Below are 27,616 nucleotides of genomic sequence, written 5' to 3' on the forward strand. Positions count from 1 at the left end.
CGCTAGCCACCCTCGCGTGCGACAAATCCGCGCAGAAGTCGCCTAAGGGTGCAGCCGGACTAAGCACAACAAGTGCGGAAAAAAAATCCGATGTCCATCGCGAAGACTATCCGCGCAGAAGTCGCCTAAGGGTGCAGCCGGACTAAGCACAACAAGTGCGAAAAAAATCTGATGTCTATCGCGAAGACTATCCGCGCAGAAGTCGCCTAAGGGTGCAGCCGGACTAAGCACAACAAGTGCGAAAAAAATCTGATGTCTATCGCGAAGACTATCCGCGCAGAAGTCGCCTAAGGGTGCAGCCGGACTAAGCACAACAAGTGCGAAAAAAATCTGATGTCTATCGCGAAGACTATCCGCGCAGAAGTCGCCTAAGGGTGCAGCCGGACTAAGCACAACAAGTGCGGAAAAAATCTGATGTCTATCGCGAAGACTATCCGCGCAGAAGTCGCCTAAGGGTGCAGCCGGACTAAGCACAACAAGTGCGAAAAAAAATCCGATGTCTATCGCGAAGACTATCCGCGCAGAAGTCGCCTAAGGGTGCAGCCGGACCAAGCACAACAAGTGCGAGAAAACCCGAAGTCTATCGCAAAGACTCCGCGCAGAAGCCGCCTAAGGGTGCAGCCGGACTAAGCACAACAAGTGCGAGAAAACCCGAAGTCTATCGCAAAGACTCCGCGCAGAAGCCGCCTAAGGGCGCAGCCGAACCAGTACAACAAAAGCAGAAACGACAGCATCAAACCGTCTGCGCTAAGACCGACTATAATCACACCAGCATAGCAAAACCAAACCATACAAAGTACACAACGCCCTCGCAGGCACAGGCACGCGAGGGCACACAACTTCATCTTACAAGCCTTTACACATATATAAGCGAGGGCGCCACACTCTACATCGGCTCAACCTTAGGAATAATTCCCATCTCCCTATAATTAAATAACATTATCCTAAGCTCCTCACCCGCAAAAAGACTTCGCAGTTCCCCTTCCCCTGTGCCAGCGGCGGCCGGCAAAGACAACAGCTCCTGCCGACCAGCCCCACTCACGCGAAGCCGAGCCCCTTCCTCCGCACTAACCCTACGCTTTGCAACCGCCCTTCGCCGTCGGCGCCCGATGTTAGGACCTGGCACGTCTGGCGCGTCCGCGGCGTGTGGCGAAGCCTCCGCCGCAGCCACGTCCAAGGCCGCAAAATAATCCAAGTCCTCCTCCGACGACTCCTCAGTCCACTCAACCGAGCTCCTAGAGTCAGTAAAATCAAAAAACTCAGATACAGACCCACCATATTCATTCCCACCTTCCGCGGTCGAAGCCGCCAAAAACTCAGTAGTAGCGGTTGCGTGCGCAGGCCCAAAATCTTGAACCTGCGCAGCAACCAAAATTCAGCACAGCATCCAAAAATTCCCCAACCCTAAACAACCACTACACCACCTGCGAAGGCCCTGACGCTGCGGGAGCCTCCGCCGTTGGCTCCGCCGTTGGTTCCGCCGCTGCCTCCGCCGTTGTTTCCGCCGCCACCGCCGCGGGATCTTCAGCACTCGGCACAGCAGCTGCGGGGGCATCAGGGGCGCCTTCGGCCACCTTCGGGGGCAGGTCTTCGCCGGCCGCAGCGGATGTGGAGGCAGCCGTCGCGATCGCTGCGGTCTCCGGGGTTGGCTCCAGGGCGACCCCAGTCACAGCCTCCGCAAGGGTCGGCTCCGGGTCTGGCAGCGCGCTGTTCAGAGCCCCGAAGTCGTCCACCCGCTCGCCGCGCTCCGCCTAGGACAAGACACACAAATTCAGCAAACACACGCACAGCCCGCATACAGCAAACGCCAAACAAACAACAACGTTACCTGAGCCCTCGCAGTCTCAGCCCGCTCCCTGACCACCTCACAACCATGCAGACCCCACATCCGGTCGTAGAGGGCCCCGGCAGATTCCTTCACAACGGGGTCTTCGACCTTATAGACATCTCGCTCAAAATCTTCATCTGCCTGGTCGAAGACCTTGAAGTGCCGGCACCCTTCGCGGGAGAGTGCGTTCATCGCCCCCTCGCAGGTGACCAGGGAGGCGTACGACATCAACCCCCCCACAACAGTGGGGAGTTCCTGCAGCTCCTCCTGCACCCATTGCAGACAACGAAGCCCGGGCTCTCGGTCCGGCACCTCGAAGTCGCCGGTCCGCGAGCCCAGCTCGCGATATGTATCCATAAGCTGAGCGCGCGTCCGTTCAGCCTCCGCACGCATCGCGGCCTCGGCCCCCTTCGCGCGGCTCTCCAGGGCGGTAATCCGCTCTTGCAGATGTTCGGCGAGCTCCTTGGCAAGATTGCCCTCCGCCCGCGCCAGTTTGGCCTCCGCCTGCGCAGCCTGCTCTTTAGCGATGGCCTCGTTTGCCTCCCTCCTCTCCGCCGCCAGTTGGCGCCGGAGGTCGGCCTTCTCCCTCTCCAGGGCGGCCACCCTGTCCGTCAGCTTACGGCACTTGCTGTCGGAGGCCGATTTCTCATGGACAGCGTCAGCATGTTGTGTCCGAAGTCTCTCGACTTCGGCGGACACAGCTGCTGTGAGGGCCCCCGATGCAGTACGGCTGGCGAAGTCAGCCACCTGCAGAGCACACGTAAGGCCGTTGCCCCAAAAGAAAGAGGTGGGGGAGAGAGTATAACTCAGCGGACCTGACTCAGCGCCTCCGTCGCCTGACTCAGCGCCTCCGTCACTCCCTTCAGCCGGCGGGTCGCTGCGCCCGCCTCGTCCCTGACCACCGCGAGGGCCGACACCTCGCCTCCGGCGCCAAGGGCCTCGCCCCTCGCCCTCGGCACTATGGCCGCCATCGCGATCTCCGCGCCAGGCGCAACCATAGCAAGCTGGCCCTCGTCCGACCCTGCAACGCATCTTCGAATTAAAAATATATATATATATAATAATAATAATAATAGGCCAACGACTTACCACCAAGATAGTCGTCTACAGTAATATCGGTGCCGAAGTCGGCAACGCGCTTGCCCGACAACGGCAACGCTCGGGCCGCCTTCGAAGCCTCCGCCACTCCGCTGGCCGGCGGCACCACCTTCGTTGACTTGGAGCCTCCAGCGCCCGCCTTCGCCGCCAGCGGCGGCTTGCCTCCGCCGGAGGCCGCAGCCTTCGCAGCCCCCCGCTGCCTCTTCGGCCTAGCTTCATGCAGCCTGACAGTCGCCTGGCGTTTTTGCGCCGCGCCTTGGCGATCCTTGTCCATCACTGCCCACACAACAGCACCGATATTCCGCCCGTAAGGAAAAACTCTCCACTGACGAACCATACGAGATGTAAAACAGTCCTCGCCAGCCGCGCAGGGGATAGGAACATTCCTAGGCCAGCAACCCCCGGTAACCCTCAGCATCCGAGCCGAAGACTCCCGGAGCTCGGGCGAAGACATCCTTTCCCCTGGGGCCGCACACATCCTCATTAACTCTCTAGCAAAACTATCAGACACCCCAAGTCCTCCCATCGCAGTACCTAATTTTCTCTTTTTTGAGGAAGGGGCGGCCACCGGCGCAGGGTCGTCTCCAGTCTCCACCGCCGTTTTCTTCCCACGGCGGTCCGCTTCGTCTTGACCAGGATAGCCATCGTACGACAATTGATTTAATTCGAAGACCCTGTTCAAACGGTCATTTGACCCGCGGATATCAAAGCTGCGCTGGCCTTCCGTCCTCGCCACGTAACGCCCCACGAGCCGCACCGCCCCGTCCTCCGCATCGCGCACAAAGGCGGCCGGGTCGCGTTTTCGCAGATTCAGTGCGAAGGCAGGACTTCGCACCTCCCTCCCTCCGTGAAAGGGCATCTGGCGAGGGCACACTTCGCCCAACGCCCAGCCATGCGCCAGGGGCCACACCCCGTACGCCACGAACTCTTCAACTAAATCACGCCCACTACTCTGACCGGCGGCGCACCGAAGGGCCCCTTCGTCTGCATCCTCCTCTGCCACTTCAAAGGGCGGATACGCAGAGTAATAATGAGAGCACATCTTAGACACGGGGAGTCCTTCATGGCCTTCGACAGTAGCCTCAGCAACGTAAAACCAAAATTCATTCCAATTGCCCCACTTGTTGCGGGCGCACGGAACCAACTCCACTACTTGCATTGTGGTCTTGCCGGTCTTCGGCGTGAATGTGCATGACCCGAACTGGGCAACTTCGTCCCCAATCACCCTCTTCTGCCAGTGCAAACAATAATACTTCGCAAAAACTTCAACCGACGGTTGTCCGCCGTACGAAGTCGTCGCCCAGACATACTTCGACAGTGCCACCACGGCATTCGGTGTCAGCTGATGTATTTGAACGTTGAATCTACGCAGGACTTCGCCAACAAACCGGTGCGCAGGCAAGCGGAGACCGGTGGCGAAGAACGCCTCGAAAACGACCAACTCGCCCTCCGGCTCGGGGACCTCCTCCGTCCCCGGAGCACGAGCAACTCCGCCGCCAAAGTAGCCCAACCGCTGCATATCTTCAACGCGGGCTGACGTCATCCGCGACACACCAAAATCAACAGAGTCGCCGGCGCGCAACTCCTCCACCATCGAGCTACTCAACGTCTCCTCAGACGAGGCGGCGGCCGGCGGCGTAGTGGAAGCGGAAGAAGAAGAGGACGGCATTGCTACGTACCGTCGGCGGCGGGCGGGCGGTCTGCTTCACTCGCGCCAGAACTCCGGCGAGCAAGAGGGCAGCGGAAGAAGAGGAGCAGCAAGACGGCGGGCGGCTAGGGTTTTCACGGAGCGCGGAAGGCAAAGTTCAAACAGCGCCAACCCCCGCCCCCTTTTATAGGCAGGGCGCGGCTCTTCGAGAAACCTGCAATCCGACAGGGCGTGACGCTTCGGGAAACCCGCAATCCAACAGTATGTCGTCCATCAACGGTCACATCAAAAACCCCCGCGGAACCACTTCGAGCGAGGGCAGCGTCTCCGCCATCTAGCGACGTCTTCGGCACCAGGTGACTTTGTCGAACTGGTCCCTCGGAGGGCAAATGTTGGGGCGAAGGCAAAGACGCCACCCTTCGCTCGAGGCCTTCGCTGAGGTCGCTGGCCTGACAGAGACAAAACGGGCGGGGACACCCTTCGCTCCATTCGGCACCAGATGAAGGCCTGCGGCGGAACCAACCCGCAGCGTGGCCTCGTTCGGCTCTGAGGCCCACGTGTGATCTGGCCCATTGTAACGGGCCCTGCGTGGCCGCCTTTGTGTTACGGGCCTGATCTGTAAAGGCATGCTTGTAATTACAGCCTGTAACCCTGCTTTATGGGAATATTCTGGGGATAAACTAGGTGTCTGAGGGCACATGCGTCCTTAACACAAGGCGCTGGGCACTCAGATACCTATAAATACCCCCGCACAGTGCCCGTGAGAGGCTAGATTAACAGAGCTATTGCCCCCGAGCACGTAACCCTGTTGTCACCGCTGTTCACCCCTGTTGGCCTCCTTGCTGCTGAGAGCAAGTTCCAACAACCGCGTCAAAAAAGGTACGCCACGTCATTCGATTTCGTATCCTTTTCCTTTTCCTCTTTCTCTCTCTTACAACCGGGACTGGGAAAGGGGGATACCCCGAAAAGGATCCTTCTCCATGAAGGAAACAGGCCCCGAGCCTCCCTACTGACCAGAGGTTCAAAGGCTGGCCCCTCGGAGGGGTTCAACAGCCGCCTTAGAGCGCTTGGGTTCCGCGCCCACTACTGGTCAGAGGTTCGAAGGCCGGCCCCTCAGAAGGGTTCAACGGCCGCCTCAGGCCACTCGGGCTCCGCGCCCACTACTGATCAGGGGTTCGTAGGCTGGCCCTCGAAGGGTTCACAACCGCCTCAGACACAGAGCGAGGGATGACCCTGGGTACGTTCGATACATAACCAAGGCTCGGGCTACGCTCCCAAGGTACCCTAGGACATTTCTGAGACCAGCGGGAACGATCTCGTAACGGAATCCCATCAGAGGGAGGCATCGAGCCCTCGGACCCCGTCAAAGGGGATCGGGTCCGGCAGATCACCTGCAGGTACTTTTGGAGCGCGCCTCCGGGCCTCTAGCCGACCCCTAACAAATGGGGCACGGGCGTCCACTCGGATTACCCGCCAGCAGCTCACCGGAGACACCATGTTCGGTGTCCTCCGAGGGCAACATGGCGCTTTCCCCCACTCCTCCTTGCGGAAAGGCGATGCATGGGCGTATGTAAAAAAGTCGAGTCTGTCCTTGACCGTCCTCTCGCCCTGTGCAGAGGCTCGGGGGCTGCTCTCGCAAACCCGGCTCCGGCCAAACCGTTGACAGCGTCAACATACCAGCCCGAGAGCTTGGGACCCGACCGTGCACCCGGGCTACTGAGAGCACCTAGAGGGGGGGGTGAATAGGTGATCCTGTAAAAACTTAAACTTATAGCCACAAAATTTAGATTAAGCGTTAGTACAGTAATTGCCAAGTGGCTAGAGAGAACTCAAAACACGATAACCACAAGAAAGCAATCACAGAGTTGACACGGTGGTTATCCCGTGGTTCGGCCAAGTACAAAACTTGCCTACTCCACGTTGTGGCGTCCCAACGGACGAGAGTTGCACTCAACTCCTCTCAAGTGATCCAATGATCAACTTGAATACCACGGTGTTTTTCTTTCCTTTGATCTTTTCCCGTTTGCGAGGAATCTCCACAACTTGGAGTCTCTCGCCCTTACAATTGAGTTCACAAAGAAATACGGAGTAAGGTGGGAATGAGCAACGCACACAAGACTCGAAAATCAGAGCAACAACACGCACACAAGTCGCAACAAGAGCTCGCAATGCAACACAAAGAGTTCACAACTCCACAAGAGCTCTATATGCTATCACAATGAAACGAATGCGTGAGATTGATGTCTTGGTGCTTAGAAGAGTTGTAGGAATGCTTGGTGTTCTCCTCCATGCGCCAAGGGGTCCCTTTTATAGCCCCAAGGCAGCTAGGAGCCGTTGGGAACAAATCTGGAAGGCCATCTTTGCCTTCTGTCTCGTGGCGCACCGGACAGTCCGGTGCACACCGGACACTGTCCGGTGCCCGATTTGTTTCCATAAACAGCGCATCCGACCGTTGCTGTCTGAGTCAGATCTGCGCACCGTTGGCGCACCGGACATGTCCGGTGCACACCGGACAGTCCGGTGCCCCTTCCCGACCGTTGGCTCGGCCACGTGTCGCGTGCCGATCGCGCGGCCGACCGTTGGCCCGGCCGACCGTTGGCTCACCGGACAGTCCGGTGCACACCGGACAGTCCGGTGAATTTTAGCCGAAGTCGCCGGAGAAAAACCCGAGAGCGGCCTCTTCGGCCGAGGCAACCTGGCGCACCAGACACTGTCCGGTGCACCACCGGACAGTCCGGTGCCCCAGACCGAAACAGCCCCTTGGCTGTATACAGCCAAGTCTTCTCTTCTCTTCTTCTTTCTGTTTCTAACACTTAGACAAATATATTAGTACATAAAACTAATGTACTAAGACTTAGAAACATACCTTTGCTCTAGATTTGCACTTTGTTCATCCATAGGCATTGAATCACATATAAGCACTTGTGTTGACACTCAATCACCAAAATACTTAGAAATGGCCCAAGGGCACATTTCCCTTTCAATCTCCCCCTTTTTGGTGATTTATGCCAACACAACATAAAGCAACTAGAACAAGTGCGAAATCACTTCAAATAAAATTCAAATTGATTTTGACTCACTTTTGGCATATATGGATCATCCTTTGCCACCACTTGGTTTGTTTTTGCAAATCAAACTCAAATCTCTATTTCTATGTCAAACACACATGTTGAGGCATAAAGAGAGTCATTCCAAAAGAGATTGATCAAAGATTTCAAAAACTCCCCCTATTTCCCATAATCAATACTTTTCCCCACAAGAAACCAACTTTTGACAATAGAGACAATAAGAGACAATAAAAGCTTTTGACAAAACAAAAACTCTATTCTACTATTTTCAAAATCTCTCAAGTGGTAGCTGATCCATTTATCGCTTTGGCCTTTATTTTCTCCCCCTTTGGCATCAAGCACCAAAACGGAATTAATCTTGGCCCTTTAACCCCATTGCCTCACCAAAATCTTCAGTAAGAATACAAAGGCAATAAGAGTCTGAAGATGAACTTGGAATAAGTTACCCTCTCATCGGAGTGCAGTGGAAGTCTTTCATGGTCCAAGTCCACCTTATCCCTTTCAATCCTCCTTCGAGACTAAATCATCAAACTCAAGCACATGGTTAGTCTCAAAGGGTCAAGTTGTAACACATCTCCCCCTAAACATGTGCATCACTTTGCAACGGACTTGTGAGGTCCAGGGAGTGTTTGTACAACTTGAGCACCACAATAAGCAACAAAATGCAGAATGAACATGATCAAGGGCATAAACACATGTATGCTACAATTCAATCCAAGTTCCGCGAATCTAAGACATTTAGCTCACTACGCAGCCTGCAAAAGGTCTTCTCATCTAGAGGCTTGGTAAAGATATCGGCTAGCTGGTTCTCGGTGCTAACATGAAACACTTCGATATCTCCCTTTTGCTGGTGGTCTCTCAAAAAGTGATGCCGGATGTCTATGTGCTTTGTGCGGCTGTGCTCAACAGGATTTTCCGCCATGCGGATAGCACTCTCATTATCACATAGGAGTGGGACTTTGCTCAGATTGTAGCCAAAGTCCCTGAGGGTTTGCCTCATCCAAAGTAGTTGCGCGCAACACTGTCCTGCGGCAACATACTCGGCCTCAGCGGTGGATAGGGCAACGGATGTTTGTTTCTTAGAGTTCCATGACACCAGGGACCTTCCTAAGAATTGGCACGTCCCTGATGTACTCTTCCTATCGACCTTACATCCAGCATAGTCGGAGTCTGAGTATCCAACTAAGTCAAAGGTAGACCCCTTTGGATACCAGAGCCCGAAGCAAGGCGTAGCAACCAAATATCTAAGAATTCGCTTCACCGCCACTAAGTGACATTCCTTAGGATCGGATTGAAATCTAGCACACATGCATACGCTAAGCATAATGTCCGGTCTACTAGCACATAAATAAAGTAAAGACCCTATCATTGACCGGTATGCTTTTTGATCAACGGACTTACCTCCTTTGTTGAGGTCTGTGTGTCCGTCAGTTCCCATCGGCGTCTTTGCGGGCTTGGCGTCCTTCATCCCAAACCGCTTTAGCAGATCTTGCGTGTACTTCGTTTGGGAGATGAAGGTGCCGTCCTTGAGTTGCTTCACTTGGAACCCAAGGAAGTAGTTCAACTCGCCCATCATCGACATCTCGAATTTCTGCGTCATCACCCTGCTAAACTCTTCACAAGACTTTTGGTTAGTAGAACCAAATATTATGTCATCGACATAAATTTGGCACACAAACAAATCACCATCACATGTCTTAGTAAAAAGAGTTGGATCGGCCTTCCCAACCTTGAAAGCATTAGCAAGTAAAAAGTCTCTAAGGCATTCATACCATGCTCTTGGGGCTTGCTTAAGTCCATAGAGCGCCTTAGAGAGCTTACACACATGGTCGGGGTACCGTTCATCCTCGAAGCCAGGGGGTTGCTCCACGTACACTTCCTCCTTGATTGGCCCGTTGAGGAAAGCGCTCTTCACATCCATTTGGTACAACCTGAAAGAATGGTGAGCGGCATATGCTAGCAAGATACGAATGGACTCTAGCCTAGCCACAGGAGCGAAAGTCTCCTCAAAGTCCAAACCTGCGACTTGGGCATAACCTTTTGCCACAAGTCGAGCCTTGTTCCTCGTCACCACCCCGTGCTCGTCCTGTTTGTTGCGGAACACCCACTTGGTTCCCACAACATTTTGCTTCGGACGAGGCACCAGTGTCCAAACTTCATTGCGCTTGAAGTTGTTGAGCTCCTCCTGCATGGCCAATACCCAATCCGGATCTAGCAAGGCCTCCTCTACCCTGAAAGGCTCAATAGAAGAGACAAAGGAGTAATGCTCACAAAAATTAACTAATCGAGATCGAGTAGTTACTCCCTTGCTAATGTCACCCAGAATTTGATCGACGGGATGATCCCTTTGAATCATCGCTCGAACTCGGGTTGGAGGTGCCGGTTGCGCTTCTTCCTCCATCATTTGATCATCTTGTGCTCCCCCTTGATCAAGCGCCTCCACTTGAGGTACCTGTTCGTCATCTTCGGTTGGGGGATGCACCATAGTTGAGGAAGAAGGTTGATCTCGTTCATCTTGTTCCTGTGGCCGTACTTCTCCAATCGCCATGGTCCGTATAGCGGCCGTCGGAACATCTTCTTCATCTACATCATCACAATCAACAACTTGCTCTCTTGGAGAGCCGTTAGTCTCATCAAATACAACGTCGCTAGAGACTTCAACCAAACCCGATGATTTGTTGAAGACTCTATACGCCTTTGTATTTGAGTCATAACCTAATAAAAACCCTTCTACAGCTTTGGGTGCAAACTTAGAATTTCTACCCTTTTTCACTAGAATGTAGCACTTGCTCCCAAATACACGAAAGTACGATACATTGGGTTTGTTACCGGTTAGAAGCTCATACGACGTCTTCTTGAGGAGGCGATGAAGGTAGACCCTGTTGATGGCGTGGCAAGCAGTGTTAACGGCTTCCGTCCAAAAGCACTCGGGGGTCTTGAATTCTCCTAGCATCGTCCTCGCCATATCGATGAGCGTCCTGTTCTTCCTCTCTACCACACCATTTTGCTGTGGTGTGTAGGGAGCGGAGAACTCGTGCTTGATCCCTTCCTCTTCAAGGAACTCCTCCACTTGAAGGTTCTTGAACTCGGATCCGTTGTCGCTCCTTATCTTCTTCACTTTGAGCTCAAACTCATTTTGAGCTCTCCTGAGGAAGCGTTTGAGAGTCCCTTGGGTTTCGGACTTTTCCTGCAAAAAGAATACCCAAGTGAAGCGGGAAAAGTCATCAACAATAACTAAACCATACTTACTTCCTCCTATGCTCAGATAGGCGACGGGTCCAAACAGGTCCATATGCAGCATCTCCAAGGGTCTTGATGTCGTCATCACATTTTTGGTGTGATGAGAGCCTCCCACCTGTTTCCCTGCTTGACAAGCTGCACAAGGTCTATCTTTTTCGAATTGAACATTAGTTAGACCTATCACGTGTTCTCCCTTTAGAAGCTTGTGAAGGTTCTTCATCCCCACATGTGCTAAGCGGCGATGCCACAGCCAGCCCATGCTAGTCTTAGCTATTAAGCATGCATCTAGACCGGCCTCTTCTTTTGCAAAATCTACTAAATAAAGTTTGCCGTCTAATACACCCTTAAAAGCTAGTGAACCATCACTTCTTCTAAAGACAGACACATCTACATTTGTAAATAGACAGTTATATCCCATATTGCATAATTGACTCACAGATAGCAGATTATATCCAAGAGACTCAACTAAAAACACATTAGATATGGAGTGCTCATTAGAAATTGCAATTTTACCTAAACCTTTTACCTTGCCTTGATTCCCATCACCGAATATAATTGAATCTTGGGAATCTTTATTCTTGACGTAGGAGGTGAACATCTTCTTCTCCCCCGTCATATGGTTTGTGCATCCGCTGTCGATAATCCAGCTTGAACCCCCGGATGCATAAACCTGCAAGGCAAATTTAGGCTTGGGACTTAGGTACCCAACTCATGTTGGGTCCTACAAGGTTAGTGCAAATATCCTTAGGGACCCAAATGCAAGTTTTGTCTCCCTTGCATTTTGCCCCTAACTTCCTAGCAACAATTTTCTTATCCTTTCTACAAATAGCAAAGGAAGCATTTAAAGCGTAATAAATTGTGGAAGGTTCATTCACTACTTTCCTAGGAGTATGAATAACATTCTTTCTAGGCACATGATGAATAGCATTTCTCCTAGACATATTTCTACCATGCATATAGGAAGAACTAGAAGCAAACATGGCATGAGAGTCAAAATCATCAAAAGCATTATAACTCCTATAAGCATTTCCAGTTTGTCTCCTATCATGATACATAAAAGCATGGTTCTTTTGCACATTACTAGCCATAGGGGCCTTCCCTTTCTCCTTGGCGGGAATGGGAGCCTTATGGCTTGTTAAGTTCTTAGCTTCTCTCTTGAAGCCAAGCCCATCCTTAATTGAGGGATGTCTTCCTATTGTGTAAGCATCCCTTGCAAATTTTAACTTATCAAATTCACTTTTGCTAGTCTTAAGTTGGGCATTAAGACTAGCCACTTCATTATTTAACTTTGCAATAGAAGCTATGTGTTCACTACAAGCATCAATATCAAAGTCTTTACATCTATTGCAAATAACAACATTTTCTACACAAGTTGTTGATTTACTAGCTATTTCTATCTTAGCTTTCAACTCATCGTTAATGCTCTTTAATTTTGAAATTGTCTCATGGCATGAAGATAATTCACAAGTAAGCATTTCATTTCTTTTAACTTCTAGAGCATGAGATTTTTGAGCTTCTAAAAATTTATCATGCTCTTCATACAATAAATCCTCTTGTTTCTCTAAGAGTTTATCCTTCTCATTCAATGCATCAATTAATTCATTAATTTTGCCAATCGTAATTCTATCTAGACCTTTAAATAAACTAGAATAGTCTATTTCATCATCGTCACTAGAATCATCACCACTAGAAGAAGCATAAGTAGAGTTTCGAGTACTTACTTTCTTCTCCTTAGCCATGAGACACGTGTGACGCTCGTTGGGAAAGAGGGCCGATTTGTTGAAGGCGGTGGCGGCGAGTCCCTCATTGTCGGAGTCGGAGGAGGAGCAATCCGAATCCCACTCCTTGCCTATATGCGCCTCGCCCTTGGCCTTTTTGTAGTGCTTCTTCTTCTCCCTCTTGTTTCCCTTTTCCTGGTCACTGTCATTATCGGGGCAGTTAGCAATAAAATGACCAATCTTACCGCACTTGAAGCATGAGCGCTTCCCCTTCGTCTTGGTCTTGCTCGGCTGCCCCTTGTGACCTTTCAGCACCGTCTTGAAGCGTTTGATGATGAGAGCCATCTCTTCATCATTAAGTCCGACCGCCTCAATTTGTGCCACCTTGCTAGGTAGCGCCTCCTTACTTCTTGTTGCTTTGAGAGCAAAAGGTTGTGGTTCGTTGATCGGTCCATTCAAGGCGTCGTCCACGTACCTTGCCTCCTTGATCATCATTCGCTCGCTGACGAATTTTCCTAAGACTTCTTCGGGCGACATTTTGGTGTACCTGGGATTCTCACGAATATTATTCACCAAATGAGGATCAAGAACGGTAAATGACCTTAGCATTAGGCGGACGACGTCGTGATCCGTCCATCGCGTGCTTCCGTAGCTCCTTATTTTGTTGATAAGGATCTTGAGCCTATTGTATGTTTGTGTCGGCTCCTCGCCCCTTATCATCGCAAATCGTCCGAGCTCGCCCTCCACCAACTCCATCTTGGTGAGTAAGGTGACATCATTCCCCTCATGAGAGATCTTGAGGGTGTCCCAAATCTGCTTGGCATTGTCCAAGCCGCTCACCTTGTGATACTCATCCCTGCACAGAGAGGCTAGCAACACAGTAGTAGCTTGTGCATTTTTATGGATCTGTTCATTAATAAATGAAGGGCTATCCGAGCTATCAAATTTCATTCCACTTTCTACAATCTCCCAAATGCTTGGATGGAGAGAAAATAGGTGAGTACACATTTTGTGACTCCAAAATCCGTAGTCCTCTCCATCAAAGTGAGGAGGCTTGCCAAGTGGAATGGGGAGCAAATGAGCATTTGAGCTATGTGGAATGCGCGAATAATCAAAAGAAAAGTTTGAGTTAACCGTCTTTTGTTTGTCGTGGTCGTCGTTGTCCTTTTGAGAAGAAGAGGACTCGTCGCTGTCGTAGTAGACGATCTCCTTGATGCGCCTTGTCTTCTTCTTCTTCCCATCTTTGTGCCTGTGGCCCGAGCCCGAGTCGTTGGACTTGTCATCCCTTGGCTCATTCACGAAGGACTCCTTCTCCTTGTCGTTGATCACAATTCCCTTCCCCTTAGGATCCATCTCTTCGGGCGGTAAGTCCCTTTGTGAAGAGAACGGCTCTGATACCAATTGAGAGCACCTAGAGGGGGGGTGAATAGGTGATCCTGTAAAAACTTAAACTTATAGCCACAAAATTTAGATTAAGCGTTAGCACAGTAATTGCCAAGTGGCTAGAGAGAACTCAAAACACGATAACCACAAGAAAGCAATCACAGAGTTGACACGGTGGTTATCCCGTGGTTCGGCCAAGTACAAAACTTGCCTACTCCACGTTGTGGCGTCCCAACGGACGAGAGTTGCACTCAACTCCTCTCAAGTGATCCAATGATCAACTTGAATACCACGGTGTTTTTCTTTCCTTTGATCTTTTCCCGTTTGCGAGGAATCTCCACAACTTGGAGTCTCTCGCCCTTACAATTGAGTTCACAAAGAAATACGGAGTAAGGTGGGAATGAGCAACGCACACAAGACTCGAAAATCAGAGCAACAGCACGCACACAAGTCGCAACAAGAGCTCGCAATGCAACACAAAGAGTTCACAACTCCACAAGAGCTCTATATGCTATCACAATGAAACGAATGCGTGAGATTGATGTCTTGGTGCTTAGAAGAGTTGTAGGAATGCTTGGTGTTCTCCTCCATGCGCCAAGGGGTCCCTTTTATAGCCCCAAGGCAGCTAGGAGCCGTTGGGAACAAATCTGGAAGGCCATCTTTGCCTTCTGTCTCGTGGCGCACCGGACAGTCCGGTGCACACCGGACACTGTCCGGTGCCCGATTTGTTTCCATAAACAGCGCATCCGACCGTTGCTGTCTGAGTCAGATCTGCGCACCGTTGGCGCACCGGACATGTCCGGTGCACACCGGACAGTCCGGTGCCCCTTCCCGACCGTTGGCTCGGCCACGTGTCGCGTGCCGATCGCGCGGCCGACCGTTGGCCCGGCCGACCGTTGGCTCACCGGACAGTCCGGTGCACACCGGACAGTCCGGTGAATTTTAGCCGAAGTCGCCGGAGAAAAACCCGAGAGCGGCCTCTTCGGCCGAGGCAACCTGGCGCACCGGACACTGTCCGGTGCACCACCGGACAGTCCGGTGCCCCAGACCGAAACAGCCCCTTGGTTGTATACAGCCAAGTCTTCTCTTCTCTTCTTCTTTCTGTTTCTAACACTTAGACAAATATATTAGTACATAAAACTAATGTACTAAGACTTAGAAACATACCTTTGCTCTAGATTTGCACTTTGTTCATCCATAGGCATTGAATCACATATAAGCACTTGTGTTGACACTCAATCACCAAAATACTTAGAAATGGCCCAAGGGCACATTTCCCTTTCAATGCCAGCTCGCATGAGGGAACAACCAGACCAGCTGAAGTATTACGAAATGCATTAAGACCTCGAAGGAGTCAAACCACTCCTCCGAGGCCTCGGGGGCTACACCCGGCGGGTGCGCTCGCGCGCACCCACCGGAACAAAACGCAACCGAGAAAGGCTGGTCCCCTTGCAAAAAAGTGCGACAAAAGCCTCCAAGCGAGTATTAACACTCCCTTCGAGGCTCGGGGGCTACTGTCGGGGACCATAATTAGGGGTACCCTCAAGACTCCTAAATCTCAGCTGGTAACCCCCATCAGCACAAAGCTGCAAAGGCCTGATGGGTGCGATTAAGTCAAGGGTCGGTCCATTCGAGGGACGCGATCACGCCTCGCCCGAGCCCAGCCTCGGGTAAGGGCAGCCGACCCCGGAGGATCTACGTCACGCCCGAAGACCCCCTCCAGCAACGGGCATACCCTCGACTCGCCCGAGGCCCAGTCTTCACCAAGAAGCAACCTTGGCCAACTCGCCACGCCAACCGACCAAATCGCAGGGGCATTTAATGCAAAGGTGGCCTGACACCTTTATCCTGGCGCACGCCCCCCAGTCGACAGAGCCGAAGTGACCATAGTCACTTCGCCGCTCCACTGACCGGTCTGACAAGAGGACAGCGCCGCCTGTGCCGCTCCGACTGATGTGCCACTCGGCAGAGTGAGGCTGACAGCAGCCAAGTCCGGCCTCAGGCGCCATAGGAAACTCCGCTCTGCCCGACCACAGGGCTCGGACTCGGGCTCAGCCCCGGAAGACGACGAACTCCGCTTCGCCCGACCCCAGGGCTCGGACTCGGGCTCAGCCCCGGAAGACGACGAACTCTGCTTCGCCCGACCCCAGGGCTCGGACTCGGGCTCAGCCCCGGAAGACGACGAACTCTGCTTCGCCCGACCCCAAGGCTCGGACTCGGGCTCAGCCTCGGAAGACGACGAACTCCGCTTCGCCCGACCCCAGGGCTCAGACTCGGGCTCAGCCCCGGAAGACGACGAACTCCGCTTCGCCCGACCCCAGGGCTCGGACTCAGCCCTGGCCTCAGCCGACGGTCTCCGCCTCGCCCGACCCGGGGGCTCGGACTCGACCTCGGCCTCGGAAGACAGACTCGACCTCGACCTCGGAGGAGCCTCCACCTTGCCCAACCCAGGGCACGGACCGACCACGTCAATAGGAGGCGCCATCATTACCCTACCCCAAGCTGACTCAGGCTACGGGGAACAAGACCGGCGTCCCATCTGGCTCACTCCGCCAGACAAGTAATGATGGCGCCCCGCACGCTCTATGACGACGGCGGCTCTCAGCCCCCTTACGGAAGCAAGAGGACGTCAGCAAGGACTCGACAGCCCCAACAGTTGTCCTTCCGCCAGGCTCCAGCGCTCCTCCGACGGCCACGACACCACACGAACCGGGTGCCAAAACCTCTCCGGCTGCCACGATGGCATGTACTTAGGGCGCTAGCTCTCCTCCGCTAGACACGTTAGCACACTGCTACACTCCCCATTGTACACCTGGATCCTCTCCTTACGCCTATAAAAGGAAGGACCAGGGCCCTCTTACAGAGGGTTGGCCGCGCGGGGAAGGACGGGACGGCGCTCGCGTGAGGCCGCTCGCTCCCTCCCGCGTGGACGCTTGTAACCCCCTACTGCAAGCGCACCCGACCTGGGCGCGGGACAAACACGAAGGCCGCGGGATTCCACCTCTCACGCCCGTCTCCCTCCGGCTTCCTCCCCCCTTCGCGCTCCGTCTCGCGCCGATCCATCTAGGCTGGGGCACGCGGCGACAATTTACTCGTCGGTCCAGGGACCCCTCGGGTTTCGAAACGCCGACAAGCCTAATTCCCTTTCACTTTCCATCAACAGTTAAAAAGTAAGGTACTTAGATCAAACTTACCCGGACCATGGATCCATCGAAAGAAAATGATCATTCCATGGTTCTAAACAAGTTGACACCATCAACTTTTAAGTGATCTAATAGCATATATCAAGGAATAATGAAACGACATATTTACAAATAATTCCTTACTTTAAAATGATTGTATGAGTAGAAGAAACTAACAATTATGTTTGGATACCTCGATTGAAACATATGGGTTAGCTCACTAGAGACACAGTTAGGCACCAGTAGCTCAAATGGGATATGTGCATCTTTGCAAGACGCGTTTGGGTATGCATTTAGTCCTCACTCATGCGCACCCGAGAAAACCACTTAGCCAGTCACCCATCCCAAAAATTCTCTAGGCCAAGCATATTTAACCTAGAGTTTTTTAGACAACCTTTCGAGAAAGAATATGTGCCTTGTTTATATGAGTATTCTATCAATCCTATTAAGCCTTGTGCCAAGATACCACAAACCATTCCCCTTAGAAGATCCCAACAGAAGTGAAAAAAATCTTGATCGTTCACTCATCCCAAAAAAGTGTCTAGGCCAAGCACATTTAGTCTAGAAGTTCTTTTGAGATAGGCTTCAAAAAAAATTAAGACGTACCTTGTTTATATGAGTATTTTATCAACCATATTAAGCCTTGTGTCAGGATATCACAATCCATTGTCACTTCTCCCACCACATGGCATGCATATATCAAAAATAGAGGGCTATATTTTAACAAGTCTTTTGTGCTATGCAACAGTACAAGTATTTCAAAATGTAGACATATATAATCTGTACTAAATAATTAACTAAAATAAAACTAAAACTAAACCCTAAACCCTAAATGTTACAAATAAAACCAACACTTAACAATCCAATGAACATACATTAAACCTAAATATAGTTACTAACATTATGACCTAATTATAAAACACATGCACCAATATGTACATGCACAAATAGAGGGCATAATCTAAACATGTATTTGTAAACATAAATGATATACCTAAACAACTCTACTTATATAACAAAATCAAAATTGATTCAACCAGTATCTACCGAAACCAAATCAACGCGTATAAGTTAAGGAGGAGAAACCAAATCAACACGTATAAGTTAAGGAGGAGAGGGAGGATGCCTTACTCTCGAATATGTACGGATCAAATCTAAACTTTCAAGGTTGAATCCACATAATAGAGGAGATCGAACGGATCAAGGAGAGAGAGAGAGAGAGAGAGTTGGGAACCGGATAAGGCCATACATTGTAGCACATGGCATCGACATCAGCGCTACGAACTATAACACCGAGGCACTTTCATGTTAGGGTCATGATGACGTTCACTGAATTTGTGATGAGATGTCTCGGTGTTATGATCTATAACGTCAAACCACGTAACATAGGCGTTGTAGTTGACGGTGCCGACTCAAGGGTATAAACTCGGCTTTAGGGGCCGTTTGGCAGCGCGCCTAAGCCGCCACGTCGCGCCACAGTTTTGTCGCCGCAATTGTGGCGGCTGATTCGGCCGCCGCGGCTTAGATGTGGCGTGGTGCCCGACGCCACACACCAAACATGTCCTTAGTACCATCAGTGATTTTTTTTCTTAGAAAAAACTAAAATTAAAATAAAAACAGCCCAAACGGTTGCGTTTGGTACTTTACATGCCGAGGAGTGCCATGCTTTGGCTGTGGTGATGAAACTGGCACCCATGTTGAGTGGGTTCGGCGAGCCATGCTGACACCCTTGTTCCTCTCATCAAGCCATTGCCTTTTACAGTTTAGCTTAGCCACGGTAGACAGATGAGCCTGCCTCCTTGTCAAAAGATTTGCGGAGGAAATACTTTACTAGCTTGCCACCACCGAGGCAGAGAGTGGCGATTCTCTTGCAAGGCAAGGCAAAGGCAGACGACGGGAGGGCGACGCGACGGAGTGACCAGGAGTATATGGGTGTGTTTGGTTTAAGGAATCATCGCATCCAAATTGAGGTGGTGCATCATGGGTTCATTTCTCAAATTTGGTGGGATGACTCTAATCCTCATATTAGTACTAACTAACTAACTATAAGGAATGGAGTGGTGATGGATCAACTCATTCCATTCCACAAACCAAACAAAAATAGTGAGGAGTGAGAAGATGATGGACTAGCTCATTCTTCAAACCAAACACCCTATGTATCTCTATACGCGGCTTTGCGGCACTTTGCCGTTTCCACTTTCTGATGCACTCACTTGGTGTGCGTGCGTGCGTGCAAAGCCATCCTGGCGAATTTTGAGCGGCTCGCTCGAGTTGGCGATACCCGCCACTTCGATTTTATTCGTGATAGCTTTCCGTCGCTCTTTCAAACTCAACGATGTACCCTGCCATAGTCCAGCCCGTATCATTTCAACGCGTCCAGTGGCACTCACTTGGTGTGCGGGCCACGAGTCCACGACACGGGTTTCATTTCAACGCGTGCACACTAGCCCCGAGCCTATTGCTGCTGTCTACACTACTACTGTCTTCACGTGATGATGCCGTGATGGATGGACTCGAGTCGAAGGTTTACCGGCCGCCGCGGCCTGCCTGGTGATAGGGGTTCTTTGTCGCGTCTCGCCGCTATACTGCCATCTATTCGTCTTCCGCCTTCATCCTGTTCACGGGTCGCCTGCCTTCTCTGCATATTCTTCCTTGTTTTCTCCAGCTCGTCACCATCGTCATGGCCATAATTAAGCCACCACTCATTTTTCAAAAGACAGACAGTCCACAGCCAGAGCATGAATATAGAAGCCGTGGCGTGGCCAGTGGCCACCACACTGCTGCTGTGCTGGGCTTCGAATTTGGTGGGCTGCTATGGTTATGGACCAGGCGATGACATGGCAAGAGCCCAAACTTTAATCTAGCCGGTCCAATCCGAAGATAGCAAGATGCCCGCCCGCCCGCTGGCATCTCTTTGAATTCAGGCCTAGTGGGCCATCGAACGATTTGGGCCGAGGTCGGTAAATCTCCAGCTATATATACGTGACATATTCATAACTAACCGCTACCAGTTGGGAACAGATTGCTGAGCAAAGAATTTTTGCAGCGTTGTGTGATCTTGTTTAGAAAACAGAAACAACTCAAGTCGCTGCATATGTACGTAGGTCGTTGGGGGCAAGTCTATAAAGTGAGGCTGGGCTGCTGGGGGAGGGAGAGGCTCGCTCTTGAATCCCCTTCGAATTTTCTAGCTATGATATAGATGATGAAGAGGGGGAGGAAAGAGAAATGGAAGGGATGATGACACCTGCCACAAATCCTGGCTTCGGTCCCTATACGCACGCAGCCTGGTTTCATTTAAAAAAGAAATTAGCTATGCAGCTGAGCTCATAGAAAAGAAACTTCCAACATAGCAGGAATGATGAAAATTAAGGAAAGCAATAATGCTCTAAGGTCCCAATTACAGCGTGTTTCTACTCCTTATGTCGAGGCTCTTTACACGTAACACTTGCACAACTTACTTATTGTGTTTCCTTCTCCCTTCTCGAATGAAAGGTTCCAAGAAGGAAGGCTATGGCTATTGCTCTGCTCTAAGGTTGTTTTCAACACCGGCATCATGCCATTAAACGCACGAGACTTGCTGTGCTATGAATTGGTGACTGTTTCTATGGTTTTGTGTAGGGATTGTGTGTGTGTGGGTCCGTTAGGACACTGTAGGGGCTAGTTTAGAAGGAAGGGGAGACAACCCAAGGGATAAGAAATTTTATATAGATAACTAAATATCTTATTTGAATGTCATCTCTGGAAGATTGCTACCTAGAAAATAACATACACCCTAAAACTACCTCAAGCAGACTCATTATCCACTCACTATCTCCCTCTCTATTTTAAATTTCACTCTACAAACAGTATAACCTATAGAGCAAAACAATAATTTCTATGGTCGTTTACATAGCCTGCTAGAGATAACCTAACAGAATTTGAGTTTTCAAACTAGCCCGTAGAATTAAATATCTACCCTTGCAAAGTTAGGGAGGTTAAATGTACGTGTACCCATCCAGGGAGTAAGTATGTGCCACGAAGTCACTCTTTGAGACTACTATTCTGTGCCACCGCAATTATACAGGCTTCAATCAATCATCACAAATCCCCATCACGGCCTTCAAAGCTTGAAAAAAACAGTTGTGAAGAAAGGACCTCTGTGTTTAGCATTACAATCCTCAAATCCAGTAGAACACACGAGCTGAAACCGATGCTTGAAAATTGTGAACAAAACACTATTTTATACTATAAACTGCATTTTTTATAGAGTATGTTTTAATATGAGTATGAAGATGAGTAAACTGTTAGATAACCTTAACCATGCTGCGGTCAAAAAAAAAGGGGACAAAAATGCAGTTCGTAGAAGATGCGTGTGTGTGTTCCGGTTCTAAAAAAAAAGGCAAGATGCCACAGTGAACAGTGATGAAACTATGAAAGATGAGAGATATATCATATATAGATGAGAAACAGCAGAACTGAGGTCAGAGTCAGACAGGCGGGTCTTCTCCGTCGGAGAAAAATCAGAGAAAACCTTTACCAGGTTCCATCTAGGTGTCGTTTTATCTGGAATTTTGCAACACCATCCCGGCCCGCAGCATCAAATTGACTTCACTGTGGGCACGAGGACTATCAGTCCCAACCGACGTCACGTCCCAACGGCCGTGGCTTATCTTCGCAAATCGAGGCTCCCTGTCGCCGGAGCAACTCTCGGCGCGTTCCGGTTCAGCGATCTCTACAGTTTTTCTTCTTCTTCTGAAACACCTTTGTATGTCTCTCTGCATTTTCCACCAACCAAAAGATTCTACAGAGAAGCACGCCAAATGATGGGCGATAGTGTTTGTTTAATCCCCCACCTAATTGCCTCTCCTCTTTAGAACAACCGTCATCATCACTAATCTCTGAATCGGCACCGTCACCACGAACAAACACTAGCGCAGGCGCAGTACGGTACGGGCATGCTCAGGACTTGCCGTAGAACGAGGGTTATGCCGCGTGCGGATGACTGCTAGCTCTTTCTTGCTCAGGCAGCGGTAGGAGTGGGCTGGGCGTGCTTGGACTAGCTAGCTAGCTAGTGCTCCATTCCATCGGAGCCTGGCTTCGCTTTCAAGTCAAGTCGACGCCACCATTTCCCCCGGCCCGTCCTGTCTATTGGCTCCGTTGGGTGCACTGACTGCACACCTCATCATGAGGCGCATCATGGAGTTCGGTTGTGGTGCAGGTGGTTGCTGTTCTGCTGCGCCCCCCACGAGCTTTTTGCTGAGTGGCAGTGTCCGCTGGGCTGGGCGACCTAAAACCGCACCTCGGGGCCGCGACCTCGGCATGCAGGGTTCCGCGCGCACGGAGCAGCCAGCAGCTGGGTGCAGCCGGAGGACGACGATGGGGTTCCTTCTCGCCGTGGCCGTCCTGCTCTCCGCGTGCGCGCAACAGTGCTCGGGCACGACAGACAGCCAGGACAGTGAGTACCATGCATTCAGTACCATGCATTTTTCACTTGCTCTCAGATCGATACCGTTCTCTTCTCTTCTCTGCTCGATTGCTCTGGCTTCTCTCTGCCCATGATCAGGGAACTGTGATACTAGTAGTTCCCTTAGTAAAAAGTGAAAGATCTACTCAAGTACGTAGTAGAGTAGGAAAAAAAAGAATCAATTGAAACGAGGAGTTCCGTTGCAGCTTCCGTGCTCCGGGCGTTGATGGATCAGTGGCAGAACGCGCCGCCGTCCTGGGGCCAGTCCGACGATCCCTGCGGAGAGTCGCCGTGGGAGGGCGTGACGTGCGGCGGCGACAAAGTGATCTCCATGTAGGTGTCCGTCCGCGCGCACAGCTCTGACACAAAAAAAAAAAAAACTCCACTGCACACTCATTCCACTATACTCAGTCTGCTTGAGCTTGACTTGCATGCATGGGACTCTTTCAGAAAACTTTCCACCATGGGCATCCAAGGAAGTCTAGCTGCTGACATAGGCCAGCTCAGTGACCTGCAATCCATGTATGTGGAATCACTCACCCAGCTAATAATTACTGCTCTTGCAGTTTGCCACGGTGAAGTGTGAACCATTGGCTTGGCTAATCGTGCGTGTGCAGGGACCTGTCATTCAACAACGAACTCGGCGGCGTGCTCACTCCGACCATCGGGAACCTGAAGCAGCTCACCACCTTGTAAGTTCTTGATGACGCGTCACTCCTGTGTGTTTCTTCTCCTTCTTAGTTTCTCTGCTGCCTTGTTTTGTTTTGAGAAGGTAAACAGTAACGGTTTCTCTTTTTTTGTGCAGGATTCTGTCCGGTTGCAGTTTCCATGGCACCATCCCCGATGAGCTAGGAAGCCTGCCAAAGCTGTCCTACATGTAAGAACTCCTCGTTCTAGCTGTAGTGTCCGTCCTTCTCGCGCTTCTGAAGCCCGCTATTTTTTTTTTATATAAAGTTTGACATCGATCATCCCCTTCCAGGGCACTGAATTCGAACCAGTTCTCTGGGAAAATACCAGCTTCGCTGGGAAACCTCTCGAGCCTCTACTGGTTTGACATCGCCGACAATCAGTTGAGCGGTCCCCTGCCGGTCTCGACAGACGGCGGAATGGGTCTAGACAAGCTCATCAAAACCAGACACTTGTAGGTTTTTGCTGACTGCTGTTCATCTATCAGTCACTGACCTGAAACGGACGAATGGCTAACCGAAGCGCCCTGGTTTTATTTGTTCTTCTGAATGTTTCTCTGCAGTCACTTCAACAAGAACCAGTTGTCTGGTCCGATCCCCGACGCTCTCTTCAGCCCGGAGATGGCCTTGATCCACTTGTGAGCTCGTGAAACCCCCCCTGTTTGAAGGCTGCTTTTGCAATCCACCGATGTTTACTGACACCCCTAAGATACTTGACGCAGGCTCTTCGATGGAAACAGATTCACCGGGAATATCCCGGACTCTCTTGGGTTTGTTAGTACACTCGAAGTTGTGTAAGTTTCCTTTTGTTGGAAGGAACTGTACATCTTACTAGTACCAAATATGAAACTGACGAACATTCCCCCTTCTCTGCATGTCGTTTGAGCAGACGGCTGGACAGGAATTCCCTTTCTGGCCAAGTACCTTTAAATCTGAATAACCTCACCAAAGTCATTGAACTGTAAGTCAGTTCAAGAGTTGCACAATACTGTACTTAGCCGCTGTGCATTTTAGTGTACGAGAGGGTACAGTTACACTCAACACGGCATGCTTATGCTTTTCAGCAACTTGGCCAACAACCAGCTCACCGGAACATTGCCAGATCTAACTAGGATGGATCTTCTCAATTACGTGTAAGCAACGAGCACCATGAAGATCTACTTGTGTTATTTAAAACCCATCACTGGATAAGGTTAATCTGAAACTCTTCTGGTCCAATTACACCTCAGCGACCTGAGCAACAACACATTTGATCCTTCACCATGCCCGGCGTGGTTTTGGAGGCTGCCACAGCTCTCAGCTTTGTAAGTTTCTTCCTTAAACCTTTGCAGATTCACGTATGTGTGTGTGCGCGCGCGTGCACGCGTGTGTAAAACAAAAGTGACATGATGTTTGTGTGTTCATCATCAAGGATCATACAGTCTGGGAGGCTCTACGGCACCGTGCCGACAAGGCTTTTCAGCAGCCCGCAGTTGAATCAAGTGTAAGTGCTCACTCAGTACTCACCAACCTTGGGTCGTGAAATGATCAGATGACGTGACCAACTGGTAACTTTGTGCAGGATCCTCGACGGCAACGCCTTCAACGGCACCCTGGACATGGGCAGGAGCATCAGCAGCGAGCTGAGCCTGGTGAGCTTCAAGGACAACGAGTTCGCCTCCCTCACGGTGACCTCCAGCTACAACGGCACACTTGCGTGAGCGCCCGCCTCCGCCCCCACTCCTGCTGCTTCTGCTGGATTACATTCTGTGGCATCTCCATCTGATCCCTCTCTGGATTATTCAGGCTGGCCGGGAACCCGGTGTGCGAGCGCCTGCCCAACACGCCCTACTGCAGCGCGACGCAGCGGCCGCTGTCGGCGCCCTACTCGACGAGCCTGGTGAAGTGCTACTCGGGGTCCTGCCCGGCGGGGCAGAGCCTGAGCCCGCAGAGCTGCCTGTGCGCGTACCCGTACCAGGGCGTCATGTACTTCCGCGCGCCCTTCTTCCACGACGTGGCCAACGACACGGCGTTCCAGGAGCTGGAGAGCATGCTGTGGACCAAGCTGGCCCTCACCCCGGGCTCCGTCTACCTGCAGGACCCCTTCTTCAACAGCGACGCCTACATGCAGGTGCAGGTCAAGCTCTTCCCCGCCGGCAGCGGCGCCTACTTCAACCGCTCCGAGGTCATGCGCATCGGCTTCGACCTCAGCAACCAGACGTTCAAGCCGCCCAAGGAGTTCGGCCCCTACTACTTCATCGCATCGCCGTACCCGTTCCCAGGTCAAGAGCAAGAACATTTCTGAACAAGTGGACGTTTGCAAACAGACAGGTTGACATGCCGGATTCAATGTTCGATGGTCGCAGGAAGCGAGCAATCGTCGAAGAGCAAGGGCGTCATCGTCGGCATAGCGGTGGGATGCGGCGTCCTGTTCGTTGCGCTCGCCGGAGCAGCCGCCTACGCTTTCATTCAGAGGCGGCGGGCGGAGAAGGCGAAGGAGGAGCTTGGCGGTCCTTTTGGTACGTTTTGTGTCATGCCATGTTCATCTGACAGTACAGTGCGGAGACTGACGACGCTGTACGTGTCAACTGCGGCAGCGTCGTGGGCTCGGAGCGAAGAGCGTGGCGGCGCGCCGCGGCTGAAAGGGGCGAGGTGGTTCTCCTACGAGGAGCTGAAGAGGAGCACCAACAACTTCGCCGAGGCGAACGAGCTCGGCTACGGAGGGTACGGCAAGGTTTACAGGGGCATGCTGCCGACGGGGCAGTTCATCGCCATCAAGAGGGCGCAGCAGGGGTCCATGCAGGGCGGGCACGAGTTCAAGACGGAGATCGAGCTGCTCTCGCGCGTGCACCACAAGAACCTCGTCGGCCTCCTCGGCTTCTGCTTCGAGCAGGGGGAGCAGATGCTCGTCTACGAGTTCATGTCAGGCGGCACGCTGCGCGACAGCCTCGCCGGTAAGGACGACGGACGACTGTTTCAGATTAGAATTGGAAACTGCATGCCGGCGCTGAAGCTGTCAGCTGGGTGGGATGAAACTGGAAACTGCATGCAGGCAAGAGCGGGCTACATCTCGACTGGAAGAAGCGGCTCCGGGTGGCGCTTGGCGCGGCGCGCGGGCTGGCCTACCTCCACGAGCTCGCCGACCCGCCAATCATCCACCGGGACGTCAAGTCCAGCAACATCCTCATGGACGAGCACCTCACGGCCAAGGTCGCCGACTTCGGCCTCTCCAAGCTAGTGTCCGACAGCGAGAGGGGCCACGTCAGCACGCAAGTGAAAGGAACACTGGTACGCCGCCGACTAGTTTTCATCGATCAGCAGCGCTGTCACTGCATCCGTCATCCGATCCGCTGCAGCCAACGAACGATTCCCGCTTCCGGTGATCTGACCTTGCGTTGCTTCATCCGGAAACGTGCAGGGCTATCTGGACCCTGAGTACTACATGTCCCAGCAGCTGACCGAGAAGAGCGACGTCTACAGCTTCGGCGTGGTCATGCTGGAGCTGATCGTCGCGAAGCAGCCGATCGAGAAGGGCAAGTACATCGTCCGCGAGGCGAAGAGGGTGTTCGACGCCGACGACGCCGAGTTCTGCGGGCTCAAGGACATGGTAGACGCAAGGATCATGAGCACCAATAACCACCTCGCGGCGTTCGGCAAGTTCGTCCAGCTGGCCCTCAGGTGCGTCGACGAGGTGGCCACAGCCCGGCCGTCCATGAGCGAGGTCGTCAAGGAGATCGAGATGATGCTGCAGAGCGAGGGGCTCAGCAGCGCCTCCACGTCTGCCTCGACGTCCGCGACCGAGTTCGACGTTACGAAGGGGGCTCCTCGCCACCCGTACAACGATCCTCCCCTCCCTAAAAAGGACAAGGACGTGAGCACCGACTCCTTCGAGTACAGCGGAGGATATTCTTTCCAATCAAAGGTCGAACCGAAGTAGCTGATTTCTGGATTGAGGCTATCTTCTTCGTTCGGCCTTTTCCTTTCCCAACAATTGGCTTGACGAAATGAAGAGAGATATGGGTAACCTTTTTATTGCATTGAGCTTAATACTTGTGGGAGACTAGTGAATTTGTATGGTTAATAGGAGACGCATCAAGATCAAACTCGTCTGCCTCTAAAGTGCTGCTAACTGTTGTTTACGGACTAGAGGAATACCAACCGTATCATAGAACAAAGGTGGCAACAGGGGTGTTTGGTCTATGGGCAAATAGTCACTTAAGTCCACATTGCTAAGTTTGTCTCTAACAGCTTTTCTATCACATCTCCTATTTCAAAATCTACTTTAGAAACATTACACTCTAATAGTGTTTGTATGACCATATGAACGGTTTGCTGAAAACGGT

At 51.6% G+C, this 27,616-nt stretch overlaps 1 protein-coding gene across 3 annotated transcripts; it reads left to right on the forward strand.

The window, feature by feature from the left end:
* The first annotated feature begins 21,847 nt into the window (after positions 1-21,847).
* LOC100382229 (uncharacterized) lies at positions 21,848-27,518 on the forward strand. 3 transcript variants are annotated; one of them, XM_035959204.1, is made up of 19 exons: positions 21,848-22,091; positions 22,169-22,599; positions 22,815-22,941; positions 23,059-23,130; positions 23,226-23,300; positions 23,414-23,485; positions 23,588-23,749; positions 23,858-23,932; positions 24,017-24,088; positions 24,184-24,255; positions 24,359-24,427; positions 24,524-24,598; positions 24,706-24,777; positions 24,856-24,990; positions 25,080-25,555; positions 25,640-25,792; positions 25,871-26,227; positions 26,326-26,561; positions 26,692-27,518. In XM_035959204.1, exons 2-19 carry the CDS (start codon positions 22,329-22,331, stop codon positions 27,208-27,210), a joined length of 3,090 nt encoding a protein of 1,029 aa, XP_035815097.1. In that variant the 5' UTR covers positions 21,848-22,091; positions 22,169-22,328; the 3' UTR covers positions 27,211-27,518. The 3 variants fall into 3 exon arrangements, with proteins under 3 accessions (XP_035815097.1, XP_008643850.1, NP_001350232.1); XM_008645628.3 differs by having other exon boundaries at positions 21,904-22,091; positions 22,363-22,599; NM_001363303.1 differs by having other exon boundaries at positions 22,063-22,599; positions 26,692-27,412.
* Positions 27,519-27,616: the final 98 nt, after the last annotated feature.

This window comes from Zea mays, chromosome 1, assembly GCF_902167145.1.
Source record: "Zea mays cultivar B73 chromosome 1, Zm-B73-REFERENCE-NAM-5.0, whole genome shotgun sequence".
NCBI classification, from domain to species: domain Eukaryota; kingdom Viridiplantae; phylum Streptophyta; class Magnoliopsida; order Poales; family Poaceae; genus Zea; species Zea mays.

What these genes read in the sequence shown, in the direction of transcription:
- LOC100382229 (XM_035959204.1), top strand. Translation starts at nt 22,329, where the DNA reads ATGAGGCGCATCATGGAGTTCGGTTGTGGTGCAGGTGGTTGCTGTTCT. An exon ending in CACGACAGACAGCCAGGACA is followed by an intron (nt 22,600 to 22,814) that starts GTGAGTACCATG and finishes GTTCCGTTGCAG; the next exon opens with CTTCCGTGCTCCGGGCGTTG. An exon ending in CTCATCAAAACCAGACACTT is followed by an intron (nt 23,750 to 23,857) that starts GTAGGTTTTTGC and finishes GTTTCTCTGCAG; the next exon opens with TCACTTCAACAAGAACCAGT.